The sequence below is a fragment of the Microtus oregoni genome, unplaced genomic scaffold (assembly GCF_018167655.1).
Source record: "Microtus oregoni isolate MIOR12 unplaced genomic scaffold, Mior012 000082F_ref0000272, whole genome shotgun sequence".
NCBI lineage: Eukaryota > Metazoa > Chordata > Mammalia > Rodentia > Cricetidae > Microtus > Microtus oregoni.
The window spans coordinates 796646-810558 of NW_024544542.1; the positions used below are offsets into that span (position 1 = coordinate 796646).

The 13913-nt window shown below is 43.8% G+C and overlaps 1 protein-coding gene across 6 annotated transcripts; it reads left to right on the top strand.

Moving 5' to 3' along the window:
• The first annotated feature begins 1419 nt into the window (after positions 1-1419).
• On the top strand, positions 1420-11663 carry LOC121441884 (zinc finger protein 24). Of its 6 annotated transcripts, none has more exons than XM_041643226.1 (4): positions 1420-1646; positions 4621-5122; positions 5789-5933; positions 9231-11663. In XM_041643226.1, exons 2-4 carry the CDS (start codon positions 4706-4708, stop codon positions 9767-9769), a joined length of 1101 nt encoding a protein of 366 aa, XP_041499160.1. In that variant the 5' UTR covers positions 1420-1646; positions 4621-4705; the 3' UTR covers positions 9770-11663. The 6 variants fall into 6 exon arrangements, with proteins under 6 accessions (XP_041499160.1, XP_041499155.1, XP_041499157.1 ...); XM_041643221.1 differs by having other exon boundaries at positions 1421-1664; XM_041643223.1 differs by lacking the exon at positions 1420-1646 and adding an exon at positions 1687-1937.
• Positions 11664-13913: the final 2250 nt, after the last annotated feature.

The following is a 13913-nucleotide window of genomic DNA, read 5'->3' on the forward strand; positions in this document are numbered from 1 at the left end:
TACTTGGTTGTGATCTGGGAACTGAGCTATGGGTTCTCCAGCTCCAGTCTGCCCCAGTTTGACTAGATCTTTAAGAAGACCAGGGATATGATTCTAGAAAGAAGCCCTCATACTAGGGCTTGAGATGACAGTTTTCTAAAGTGAGTGCCTTCAAAGAAGAGGTGCTGCGAGGCAATTCTCACTGGTCCCCACTTTAAAACTGAGAATGGAGTCAAGAGGCGAAGCAGATTACAAAATGCCACATTTTTACTTGAGTATGTTTTTTCTTTTTGTTTTTCAAGATTAATTTGCTATAAAATCTCTTAAAGAAACAAAACAGTAGGCTCGAAAGGCGGCAGGGAGCAGCCAAGCTGGATCCTGGCTTGAGGCAAAAGCGAGTGAACTGCTGGACAAAAGCCTCACAGTGAAGGAAGGCCTTAGCAGGGGCTGTAGGAAGGTGAGCGCTTGCTGTGTGGCCAGCTGCTTGTTTACTGTTCCCATTCACTACCCGAGCAGAGGCCAGGACACTTCGCAGAGGCCCTTTCCGGAATGAGACAATGATGCAAAGCTTGGGATCTTTTAAATGGTCTGCAAGGCTTTCCAAAACAGGGCTCTTTTGTGCCATTTCTGAGACTTAACATGTGACCTAGCAAAGGTTGCAATGTGACCAGCTAGCAATTCATTCACTTATTCAAAGAAATTGTACTGAGTTTTCTGTGTACCAGCCGGCATCCTGAGACTAGGTGGGGGTGGCTGTGGAAACCAGGACAGAGACCTTCACAGTACTTTCTAAGCAAAACTATGTAATGCGATCACTTCTAAGAATGCCCCTAAGCATGTGGGGACGAACATTGGCCAGAGAGGCTTAGGCTCCACAATAAGCCCTAGTCATAGTCAAAGGGGAAAAGCAAGCAACAGACTATAGTCGACCTGCCGGGCAGTGGAACACATTTTGGTGTCATAGTTAAGGTAGCTGAGATACACTGGACTTTAAATCGGGGAATGAGGCGCTCCGATTGATTACACCTGCAGCTGCTTTGTGGCATGAAATAAAAAGCATGCGTAGATTCTACAAATTCCCTGTGACTACTAGCCGAAGTTCGCAGCTAGTCTCATCTGTTTTCTTTGATAACTTGAGGTCATTTTTGTAACACAGCTAGTGGGAGACAACAGTTTGAGCCATGTTTAGGTGCAAACCTTCCTACTTTCGGCCCTGAAGCGGGAATAGTCAAAAGTTCCTGCACTATAGGATGTGAGGGTAAAGAAGACTTACACAAGAGAGAGCAACTGTGCCTGGCCCGACTGTGACAGGCTTTCAGAAATGTTCACTTCCCTTAGTTACTTCAGAGGGCTCCTACGAGGAGTGTGGGACACTCGGGAAACTGCCGCCCACCTTCCTCTTGCTCCCCTTTCCTTCTCGTCGAGTGGAACAGAGAGCAGAGCCCACTCCGGCAGAGGCGCAAGGCCAAGCTCGGCTTCAATGCGGCCATTGTCATCAAGCCGCACCTCCCCCGCTTGCCGCGCGTCCCCATGGCAACTCGGGGCTTCGTCTGCCCCCCCAATACCCCCGCCCCCAGTCCTGCGGACCGGAAGCCGGGCGCGCCGGGGGCTTGTGGGAAGAGGCTGTGAGCGACGGCGCAGCGTCTGCCCGGGACGGCGAGGCTGCGGTGGGTCCCGAGCCAGAGGTCAGCGGCGTGCGGAGCAGGGTTCGAGCAGGGGCGCTGGGCGGGGCGGGGCGGGGCGGTCGGACAGCGACCGGCGTCGTTCGGCGTCTCGGGCGTGCGCGGAGAAGGCCGCGGCGGAAGGGCGGCGGCGGCGGCTTGCCGTACTTCGGGTGTCCGCAGAACCCCAGCGCCCCCGTCCTCGCCGTCATGTCCTCCCCTCCCCCACCGACCGGTTTTGTTCTATTTCGAGGCTCTATCGACTCGCGGAGGGTTCTGGGAATCGCTCAAGCCGAGGTGGGATCCGGTCGTTCTCGCGCACGGCCTTCTGGGATTTGTAGTCCCGCCGGTGCAGGACGGAAACGCCAGTCCTGGGTAGTGGGGTGTTGTGGGGCCTCTGCGGCCCTTCGCGGTGGTTGCTGGGAAGAGGACATCGGCCAGAGTTACTGGGGCTGGCTGGGCTCGGCGCTGTGAGGCGGGAGGTCTTTGAAGACCAGGATCCCGCCAGGTGCTCAACGGCGTTCCTCCTCGTCCCACGAGCCTGGTGCAGTACAAAATAGGAGAAAAAGCAATTTTTCTATTACGTAGAAATGTTTGAGCCGTTGATAGGGTCGGGTCCAGGAATAGGAACAAATAACTTGGATTTTGCTATCAGGCCATCATTCCACTCAAGAATATTTAACGGATCTATATGGTCTGTCTGTTTGATACGGTGTTTTCTGATTCTTTGTCTTCACCTTGACAGGTTTCAGTAAGGTTTTCTTAAGTTTCTGTTTTTTATATTCTTGGCTCTGATTAAATAAATAGTGGCTGTAAAGGTTATTCTTCCTCTATTTTTTTTTTTTCAAGGCAGGGTTTCTCTGTGTAACTCTGGCTGTCCTGGAACTCGCTCTATAGACCAGGCTGGCTTCGAACAAGGAGATCCACCTGCCTTTGCCTCCTTAGTGCTGGGATTAAAGGCGTGCGCCACCACTGCCTAGCTAAGCTTATTATTCGTAATGTGCTGTGAACCGTGACACCGGTATGATTTTGCAAATACTAAAAGGATGAGAAAGTAGCTCACAGATTTCCCCAAAGGAAAAGCTAGGGGAAGCTATTTAAGGAAAAAGACTCCAGGCCACCGTGAGAAGTTGTGAGTGCTTTTTCCCATAGCATTTGCTGCAGGGGATGAACTGTCGCTGTAAGTTTAAGTGCATGTATGTTGTGATGGATGCCTAAATGCCATTTGCTTTTTATGTGAAATAGTTTCTTCCCCAGTGTTACGTGATCCGTTACTGACCTGTGTAAAAGTGAATCTGTGGCAAAAGCCAGCAACGCAGTTAGCTTTGCTATGTAAATGAGGACAGCCTTGCCTCACCTAGGTGCTGGACAGCAGAACCAGCTACTAGTGAACAGAACATTTTCACAAATATTTTGTTTCAGACGTTCCTAAGCAATGCTTTTTTTTTTAACTTTAAAGAAATAATGTGTGTTCGTGTGTGCGTGTGTGTTCACATTCTGAGCAGTAGCTCAGCAGCAGAGCAGATTTGCACGGTACTTGTATACAGTCTCTAACCACGGGGGTGGGTGCGGACAGTCAACCTGTTTCCTAATCCAGATTTATGACGACAAAAAGAAAAGTGGGTATGGGGCTTGCTCCAGCCTGACCGCCCGTGCTGGACCCCAGATTCTGCACAGAACGGGAACGAACCCTGCATGCTGTCCTCTAACTTCCACACCTGCCTGAGATGTACAAACACAAGATCAATGTCAAAAAATGTTTTAAGTGTCCTACAGTTCTGAATATTTAGCTTTTATTTTATGTATACGTGTACCATGTGTTGCCTGGTGCCTAAGGAGGCCAGAAGAGAGTTCTGGGGTGCTGGAATCAAATCTGGGTCCTCTCCAAGGGCAATAAGCCTTCTTACTTGCTGAACCAATTCTTCAACCCCAAGGGTTCAGAACATCTGGAGAACACTGCAGTTGACAGAGTCTTATGTGGGTTCTTTGGGTTATTAATTTACCTTCTGTTGACTTCATGTCACAGACTGGCAATCTTTTTCTGGAAAGGGCCAGATAGTAAATATTAAGTTGCTTTAGATCTTAGCTGAAATTGTCGAACCCTGTGAACTCTCCATTATTGCCTGAACTATGATTAAATGTAATGATTTATGGATACAAATTTAAAAAATACAGGGCTGGAGAGATGGCTCAGTGGTTAAGAGCACTGACTGCTCTTCAAGAGGTCCCAAGTTCAATTCCCAGCACCCACATGGTAGCTCCCAGCTGCCTGTAACTCCAGTTCCAGAGAATCCAACACCCTTACACAGATACACATATAGGCAAAAACCAGTGCACATAAAATAAACCTTTTTTTTTTTTTTCGAGTCAGGGTTTCTCTGTGGTTTTGGAGCCTGTCCTGGAACTAGCTCTTGTAGACCAGGCTGGTCTCGAACTCACAGAGATCCGCCTGCCTCTGCCTCCCGAGTGCTGGGATTAAAGGCGTGCGCCACCACCGCCCGGCCTACCATTTTTTTATTTAAAGTATTTTTTTAATTTTATGTGTGTGTATGTATATGTGTGTGTAGGCCTCCACATATCATGTCACACTTGTGGAGGCCAGAGAATAACAGAAAAAGTAAGTTCTCTCCTATGGAATGCTGGTTGTCAGAGTCAAGTCATCAGGCTCGGCAGCAGGTGCCTTTGCTAATGGAGTGACCTTGCTGGCCCTAGACAGATACATCATATTTTCCTATCATAAAATGTTTCCATGCCTTTTAGCAATTTAAATTTTTATACTACTCTTACTATGGCTAGTGTAAGTTTTTACACTACTCTTACTATAGGCAGCAGGCTAGATTTGGCTACCTGTGGTAGCATTTCAGTCGATATAAACTATTGATTGAAATTTTTAATACAGTAAAAACAATTTTTTTTCTGCTGCTTTCAAATATCTTGGGGTATTCGGTAATTTGTGTGTCTTTTATTTCTTATCCCTTAGGAGTACCTTTGAGGAAAGCAGAGTATTTCTGTGAGTACGGTCTACATCCTGCCTCGGCTGCCTTTCCTTGAAGGATTGTAACAGGATGTCTGCACAGTCGGTGGAAGAAGATTCAATACTTATAATCCCAAATCCAGATGAAGAAGAGAAAATCCTGCGAGTGAAACTAGAGGACCCTGATGGTGAGGAGGGATCGAGCGTTTCCTGGAATCATCTCCCTGACCCAGAGGTTTTCCGACAGCGGTTCAGGCAGTTTGGATACCAGGACTCACCAGGTCCCCGAGAGGCTGTGAGCCAGCTCAGAAAACTTTGCCGCCTGTGGCTCAGACCAGAGACACACACTAAGGAACAGATACTGGAGCTGGTAGTGTTAGAGCAGTTTGTTGCCATCCTACCTAAGGAGCTGCAGACTTGGGTTCGAGAACATCACCCAGAGAATGGAGAGGAGGCAGTGACCGTTCTAGAGGACTTGGAGAGTGAACTTGATGATCCTGGACAGCCGGTGAGCATGTTTGCCTCATTTTTCCCAAGTCAGTGGACAAACTGCGATTAACTTCATTTGACTAAGTTAAATTATGTCTGTGCCTCCCTCCTGTTCATTTGCCACTCTGCAATACCTGTGCTGCTCTGTAGTTGGAATTTTCTTTGTGCCGCCAAACAGCTCCCAAATGAAGACACAGAGACATTATTAATTATGAGTGTTCCACTAACTCCTTTAACTTAACCTGTTTCTGTTCATCTAGGTTGTGCCATGGGGCTTTTTACTTTTCTTTTTATTCTGTGTGTCCTACTTTCTTGCTTCCTTCCTGTCTGGCTGACTGGCCCTTGGTGTTTCCCTATCGTTTCCTTTTCTTCTCTGAGCCTAAATCCCTCTTCCTACTTACTCTCCTGCCCAGAAGTTCCTTCTACCTATACCTCCTCCCTCGCTGTTGGCCATTCAGCTTTTTATTAAACCAGTCAGGTGCCTTAAGCAGGCAGAGTAAAACAGCAGCACATCTTTACATAATATAAACAGATGCTGCACATCTTTACATAGTTAAACAAATACAACACTGCATAGTTAAACACTGCTCTGCTGTCTAGAACTTTGTATTGCATTTTTTTGTGGTATCTCTTATGTGCTTAGTATCAAAATTCCTTCTCAACCAAACTAAAACCATGTTTTCAGGTTTCTCTCCGCCGGCGGAAACGGGAAGTGCTTGTAGAAGAGATGTCTCAAGAAGACGCTCAGGGATTACCAAGTTCCGAGCTTGATGCTGTGGAGAACCAGCTCAAGTGGGCATCCTGGGAACTCAGCTCTCTGAGGCACTGTGGTGAGGATCAGAACTCTATGGGGCCGGCCTTTCCCAGAGTGCTTTGCTTGTTTTTTGGAGAAACAGTTTTAAACTGCTGTTTAGAAATTGCCATGCTGTGAAGAGCCTGACTTTGCTGGTGGCCGACTCAATGGCCTCGGGAGTTTTCACTCCTCGGTTTTAGCATCTCTAGCTTTTCTTTCATGACGACTGCCCATACTGGGGCTTCGGCCTGCCTGACTCTGCGCCAGCGCCTGTAGACCATGTCTGATCACACATGCCACTGCTTGTCTGCCGTCTGCATTGTGCTCTCTTGTTCTTGGCTCCTGCCTAACTGTATTAATACGGTGAACTTACTGGAAGTCTCCTTCAACCTTTTTATTTTATTACTTGAATTACTTTTCTAAGATTTCAGCTATTTCTGGTTTTTTTGTCTCAATATTTTACCCCTTTTTAATTAAGAAACTTTCCCCCCATATTTTTTTAATATTTATTTATTTATTATGTATACAATATTCTGTCTGTGTGTATGCCTGCAGGGCAGAAGAGGGCACCAGACAGATGGTTGTGAGCCACCATGTGGTTGCTGGGAATTGAACTCAGGACCTTTGGAAGGGCAGGCAGTGCTCTTAACCTCTGAGCCATCTCTCCAGCCCCCTTCCCCCCATATTTTAATTTAGTTTATGTGTATGGGTGTTTTGCCCTCATGTGTGTCTGTAGCATGTGCATGCTAGGTGCCCTTGGAACTCAGAAGAGGAAGTCAGACCCCCTGGAGCTGGAGTTACAGATGGTTGTGAGCTGCCCTGTGGGTGCAGGGGATTAAACCTGGGTCCTCTGGAAGAGCAGACAGTGCTCAACCACTGGGCCATCTCTGCAGACCCCTTAAGAAGCTTTTTAAAAAGATCTTTTAAATCAAAAGTATGTGTGCTTGTGTGTGAGGTTGTGCATGTGCGTGCAGGTCTCAGGGCAGGGGAGAGCACTGGATCCCTGGAGCTGTCGGTGGGTAATGAGCCCAGTGAGGGTGCAGGGAGCTGAACTCTGCTTTTTTGCAAGAACTGTATGTGCTCTTAAGCACTGAATCATCTCTGCAGCCCTCTAGAACTTAAAAAATAAAAATAAAAACCTCAGAAATGAGACGAGGGTAAACTCTTTACTTTTTCCTAAGTATTTATTCAAACTAGGCTCCCAAGCTATAATATGGCTTAAATGCAGAAATATCAAAGTATAATTGTTATAATTCAGATTTTTTTGTTTCCAGTATCCTGGCACTTAATGCTGTGTACTTGTTTATATGCCCTAGGATACTAAACTTGCTGTGTTGGCGTTTTGTTTGTAGGAAGTTTGTTTGAGAGTGCGTCAGTCTCTGAGGTAGATGGAGATAATGTTGGTTTGCCACACATGAGGACATGAGCAGGTTTTCTTCCTGTGTGAGGGGATGGTACTGTAAATCAGACCTGAGGCAGAGGTGCGATCCGCTCACTATTGTAGTTTTCCCTAGCTCGTGGGATGTTGTTCAGTGTGCTCTTCAGAGGTGTACTTTCATGGGTCAAAGCTGTTCCCTTCCTAAATTTTGGGATGGCTTTCCATGGTTGGCCTCATTTGAGCAGTCTAGCCGCTTTCACGTTCAGAGAGTTCCATTTATTTCATGTCACAGGTCCTCATTTGCCCTTCATACTTGACTTTTCAAGTAGCTAAGCCGCATTAACCCTTTGGGCCCTTGGGTCTCCCTCCCCCCTGCTTTCCCGCTGACTTTCCCATGGTGGCTCCCCCCGGCCACTCTCGAGTGCTGCTGCTCACCGTAGTCCCTGTTATGCTGTGTGGCCTAAGCTTCAGGGGACTGTGGGTGAGTCTTGCTCTCTCCTCTGCCCGTGAGTAGGCAGTGCTGCCACTGTAAAACCAAGGCTTTTTTCTAGACACATCTCACTCAGATTTACAAGGAACAGTGTTTCTGCCTGCTGTGACAAATAGCAAATTGGGGCGAGCTTCTTTAATGCAGACTTTTCATTATGCTGTATTGAAGCTCTGAGTGTCGGCTTTAGTTAACACAGGCTGCCTCAGGTCATCCCTGGCTGTATTGAAGCTCTGAGTGTCGGCTTTAGTTAACATAGGCTGCCTCAGGTCATCCTTGGCTGTTTTTGGTTTTATTTATTCTGGGTTTTTTTGTTTTGTTTTGTTTTGTATTTTTGTTTGTTTGAGTCTTTGTCTCTGCCTGGTCTGAAGACGCCTGCCTCCTCTGGGTACTGGAGTCTAAGGAATGTGCCACCACACCCAGTTCTCGACTTCTTATCAGGACTCTGTTCTGCTTTGAGTTCAGTATTGATTGTGACACATTAATTTATTTCAGCAGCAGCTGTTGTTTGACACCTTCTTTTTGTTATTCCTTCATTTTGATATAATCTCTTAAAAACTGTTTCCTAATGGCCATCATTTTTCCTCCCGAAGTTTCCTTCAGACCTAGCCATATCAGTTTGATTTTTCACTTTTGTTTTATAACCTGTCACCTTTTTGACTATGTTCTATTTAGAAAATTTTATGTGTGTGTATTACATGTATGTGTGTATGTATGTGTGTGTATGTATGTATATGTATGTATGTCATTTGTTCAGTTGCCCAGAGAGTTCAGAAGAGGAGTTGGACCCCCTAGACCTGGAGTTGTGATGGTGGTTGTGAGCCTCCCAGTGTGGGTGCTGGAACTGAACTTGGGTCCTCTGAAGGGCCATGTGCTCCTCATGACTGAGCAATCTCTCTAGCCCCTATGTTAAATTTAGATAAAACCAGCGCACACCTTTAATCCCAGCATTTGGGAGATAGGGGCTGTTGGATCTGAGTTTGAGGCCACCCTGGTCTACAGAATGAATTTCAGGACAGTCAGGGATGCACAGAGAAACCCTGTCTTAAAAAATGAAAAAACAAACAAAATAAATAAAATAAAACAAACAAACTAGATCAGATAAGACCTTGTGTGTCGTTTTGTTGTCAGGCAGTGGCTCACTGGCCTCACCCCCCTTTCCTTTATTGAGAATTGTCAGCCTCATATATTCATAGATGTGTACGGGTTTGTTTGTTTTAGTTCATGAACAACTTTTTGTTTTGTTTTGTTTGTTTGTTTTTTTGCCAGGCATGGTGGTGCATAATTTTAATGCCAACATTAGGAGGCAGAGGTAGGCTGAATTAGTATATACATAGCAAGTTCCAGGCTGGCCGTGGCTACATAGTGAGACCTTGTCTCAACAACAAATAACCATTTTTTTTTTCCCATTCAAGTTCTTTTCTCTTCAAGTAGGAACTGAGTGATACTTGTATTTTCTTTTATTTCAGATGATGATGTCAGGACAGAAAATGGAGCGCTGGCTCCAAAGCAGGAGATTGCTTCCGCTGTGGGATCTCAGGAAGTTCCTGGCACTCTTAATATAGGTGTTCCTCAGATTTTTAAATATGGAGAAACCTGTTTACCCAAGGGCAGATTTGAAAGAAAGAGAAATCCCTCTCGAAAGAAACAGCACATATGTGACGAATGTGGAAAACACTTCAGCCAGGGCTCAGCCCTTATTCTTCACCAGAGAATCCACAGTGGGGAGAAGCCTTACGGATGTGTCGAGTGCGGAAAAGCCTTCAGCAGAAGCTCCATCCTTGTGCAGCACCAGCGAGTCCACACTGGGGAGAAACCTTACAAGTGTCTTGAGTGTGGGAAAGCCTTCAGCCAGAATTCTGGGCTCATTAATCATCAGCGAATCCACACTGGGGAGAAACCTTATGAATGTGTTCAGTGTGGAAAGTCCTATAGTCAGAGCTCAAACCTTTTTAGACATCAGAGACGACACAATGCAGAAAAACTTTTGAATGTTGTGAAAGTTTAAGAAATTAGGGGGAAACAATGAGCACTCAGGTCTTTTTCTTCAGAAATGAAGACAATTAAAAACATGAAGTGATAGAGAAAAGTTTTTTTCCCTGTTGACTGAGAAAATCCACTGGGAGATACAAAAAAAAAATCTTCATCATTATTATCTCGAAAGAAATGCTGTTAGGCCTAAAAACTGAAATTTTAAATAATTCAGGTATTAATACCTAAAATTTCCATGTGATATTTATATTCTCTTTTCTCCCAAGTAATGAGCTACCTAATTCTTTGTCCCTTTCTTAACAATTTCCTTTTTCAGACAAAGAGTTTATTTCTGTGTTGGTCATTGGAATGTTGTTTTATAAGAATACATACCTTTCTATTTTAAAAGGCAATGTAAGAATTGTAAAATCTAAAAGCCCATCATTGAAAAACATCTTTGAACATTTAGTTTCCTTTTGTTCAGTTTGAGTATATTTGGGGAAACTAGAAGATAAAGGCTAGTCAAAGCCTCAATGTTAAATGCGCCTTAAGATCTCAGATGAGTGATGGTGGCAGAATTTTAAAGAGTGAGGGAAAACTGGACAAGTTACACACTGAAGTGTTTCAGTTACATACAGGCATCTTTCCTTAGGAAAACTTCAACAACAACAACAAAAAACAACAAAAAAACTGATTTTATCTAAGTTGTGGGCATCTTACTAATGAAGAGAGTTTCCTATGTAAAAATAGCACTTGTAAAGTGAAGATAAATATTACACTAAGGAAGAATGCTGGTGTTGAAAGGCAGATGTAAAATTAGGCACTTAGATGATGTGGCTTTTAGAAAATCTCCAGTCTAACTCATTTTGCTCTCATCCTAGTTAAGGGTATAGAAAACTCCTTGAGGGGAGGGCAACAATATCAGGTTTGCTCTTCTTATTCCTTTGGTACAAAAGGGTTGAATACCAGGCTAAAACAGCCATGCATTTGTTACTGAACATTTTACCGACAATGCACTGTGCTAGGTACTGTGATCCTACTGTCAGCAGGTAGGTATTTGTTCCACTGTAAGTCACAGGGGTTTCCCCGTCAGCATTCCCAGGTCACTCTGAGATTCCCAGAGTTTAGTTCTCTTAGCAGTGTGTTGTGTTTGGAGGGAGGTCAGCTCAGAAAGCTAGCTAGTCAGCTCTTCGCACTTTTCAGAGGTGAGCTCAAGATACCCTCTATTAGTTTAAACAGTTTTGAATCTTAAAAATCCAAATGTAATTTCTAGTAGTATTGTAGTTATAACTACACGTTAAGTTGAATGGACCTTTAAAAATAAATAACTAGGCTATGAATAACTAGTTTTATTAACTGGCAGAATTGATTGAATTTTTTAATTTACAGTCTTAACACATTTTTTAAAAAAAACATTAAGTGTAACACATTTTAGTAGTAGGATTCTGTATACCTGGCTAAGAATCCAGGTACTGTGGCTCTACTGTTTAGTGGCAAACTCTGGAAGTTAAAGCATCGAGGATAAGAAAATGTGGGTTTTTTGTTTGTTTGTTTGTTTTTATGTAAGACAGGCGTCATTACATGGAAAATGATCCACAGGAGGACAAATATTTCCAACAATTTGGGTTATATCTGGTACTTGGTTGAATTTTAAACTGAAAAGTGAGATTTTTGCGTGAGTTATTGAAAACAGTTCTAAATGCAGTGCAGCTGGTGAATGAGGCAGAATGAAGCTTGTTCATAGATTTCGGATAACAATTCTGAAAAACGTGCTTTATAGATTAAGATTTATTGAAGTATAAATATGTAGTAATGCTATAATGTATTTTTAAGTTATACAAGAAAGGTAGGGACTTGTGTTTGGGTCTTTTCTCTGTGGCTGAGAGGAAACACTTTAATGTCCAATAAAGCTGTAAACACCTCTGCTCTAAGGTAGCATGACCTGGAATCGTGTTCCTTATTTGTTTATGGCTGGTTCTTTCCCAGTAGGTTTCTGAGGTGGCACATTTGATGACTGCTGGGATGACAGAGTAGGTAATAGGGTGGAACGCCAGACTTAGCAATTTTAGGGGTAGATTTGGTAGAGTGGAAGCACAGAAAAGGCGGTACTAGAGTTGGCAGATAGGTGTTGTCTTTCTGGCTCTGACCCTTGTGTATCTGTTGGGAAGGAATTTCAGACAAAGGACTGGTCTAAAACCCCTCATGGTATAAAGGAAAAGGAAAGCAGTGGGATGTATATTTAACTGACTCTGGCTAGGCGTAAGTCTCCACTAGACAGATAATTTACAGTAACAGGTAGTGATTGCTGTCTTCAGAACTGTCCCCACACAGATCATCATAATTTGGGGGTACCCAGTCTGATGAAGTAGACATGAGCAGGTGGCAAGCAGCAGCCTAGCCAACACCTTTCTGATTAACATGTGAGCACTTCTGTGAAGGCATGCACACTAATGGGCCCAACAGGGTGTCTGGTGATTTTATATTCACAGATGTTTGACCATTAGCAGCCTGTCTTAGATTCGTGTGAGCTTCGGGGAGGGTGCCTGTTCTGAGAGAATGTGCATGCTAAACATGCTTGGAGTACTTAATCATCTAGAGTTGTGGACTAGGAAAACAAGACCCAACAATCTCGGAACTTGTGACTTGGAAATGGCCACTTAGAACTGCAACACAAACCTAGTTCTGTGGATTCCACAGGCTAGTTTGTTTGTTTGCTTGCTTATTCTGTGAAGAGTGATGGTCTTAGCCAGGGTGGTGGTGCACACCTTTAATTCCAGCACTCCAGAGGCAGAGGTAGGTGGTTGTTTGTGAGTTCAAGGCAAACTTGGTCTACAGAGTGAGTTCCAGGACAGCAAGGAGTAGGACTACACAGAGAAACCCTGTCTCAAAAAACCAAATTTAAAAAAAAAAAACAAAAAGATGGCAGTACAAGTTTAATAAACTTGAAAGTTATTATATATACCCATTTAAATTTTCCACAACGCAGAAACAAAAGATGAAAAAAGACATCAGATTTAGCCAGAAATGGTGGTAATCTGGTTTATTGTCCTTCCAAATTTAGCTCTATACACGTTTAAGCAAACACCTTTAAAATAACAGTCTTGGATTGAGTACAGGCACCAACTAAAGTGCCTTACTCTGCTTTAATCCTCAACAGACCTGAGGTCGTTACATAGCTCCATCTACTGTAGAGAGACTGGTTTTCCCTCCCCCACTGCTGTAGGCATTTTCCATAGTTATAGTATTCCTTTGCAGTCCATCTAACCCATCTCTACTGATGGGTTTGTAGGTTCTTTATGCATAACAGATACAGTTGCTATCCATAAACATAGATTCTACTACCTATGTAGTTGTCCCTTTAACACAAATAACTAGAAATGAATTCATTGGGTCAGGAAGTACATATTTGACATTTTTGAGGAAATACAACTTTAAAAGTTGGACCAATAACTCCATTAATAGCAAGAACGCCTGTTTGCCTGCTCTCCTGACAGTACTGCAGCCTGAAAAGGTTTTGCTCGTCTTACAGACCAGGTCTTTTTATCATTTTCTTTTTTCTTTGTGTGTGTGCATGCATGTATGTGTGTGCACGCGTGCATGTGCGCCTTTATTAGTAAGAAGGAACATTTTTTTTTTGTTCATTGGCTGTTTTATGTCCTGTTTTGGTCTTGTTCTTTTCTTCCTTTGTTCTAATTATGAAAGTATAAATGACTACATTAACATCATAAGAGAGACAAATGTAAGACCATTTTCCCAGGTCAGTTCCATTTTCCAGTTTACTGTACATCCTAGTACAGTTTGTGCACATTTCCATGTGAATATACAGAAATGTGGACACCCTTTAAATAAACGGGATTATTATGAATTTTAAGACATCTTTGTCTTATATATTCTGGTCTTCATACTCCTGGAAGGTGGATGGCTGGCTGTAAGGCACTTGTTGCCTGACACTCTCCTCCATCTTCTGACAGATAGCTGTAGAGTCTTCACCTCTGTAGAGTACTCATTGCCCACAGAGCCGCCTTACCCACACTGGACAGCCCTTATCTGTTTGGGAAAAGGAGAGAGAAGAAACCTATTTGCATTTCCCTGACGAATAGTGAAGTTGGTCATTTATAATTTCCGGAGGATTGTTCATTCATGCTTCTATTGCCTTTGTACTGGGTTATGTGGGTATCTGT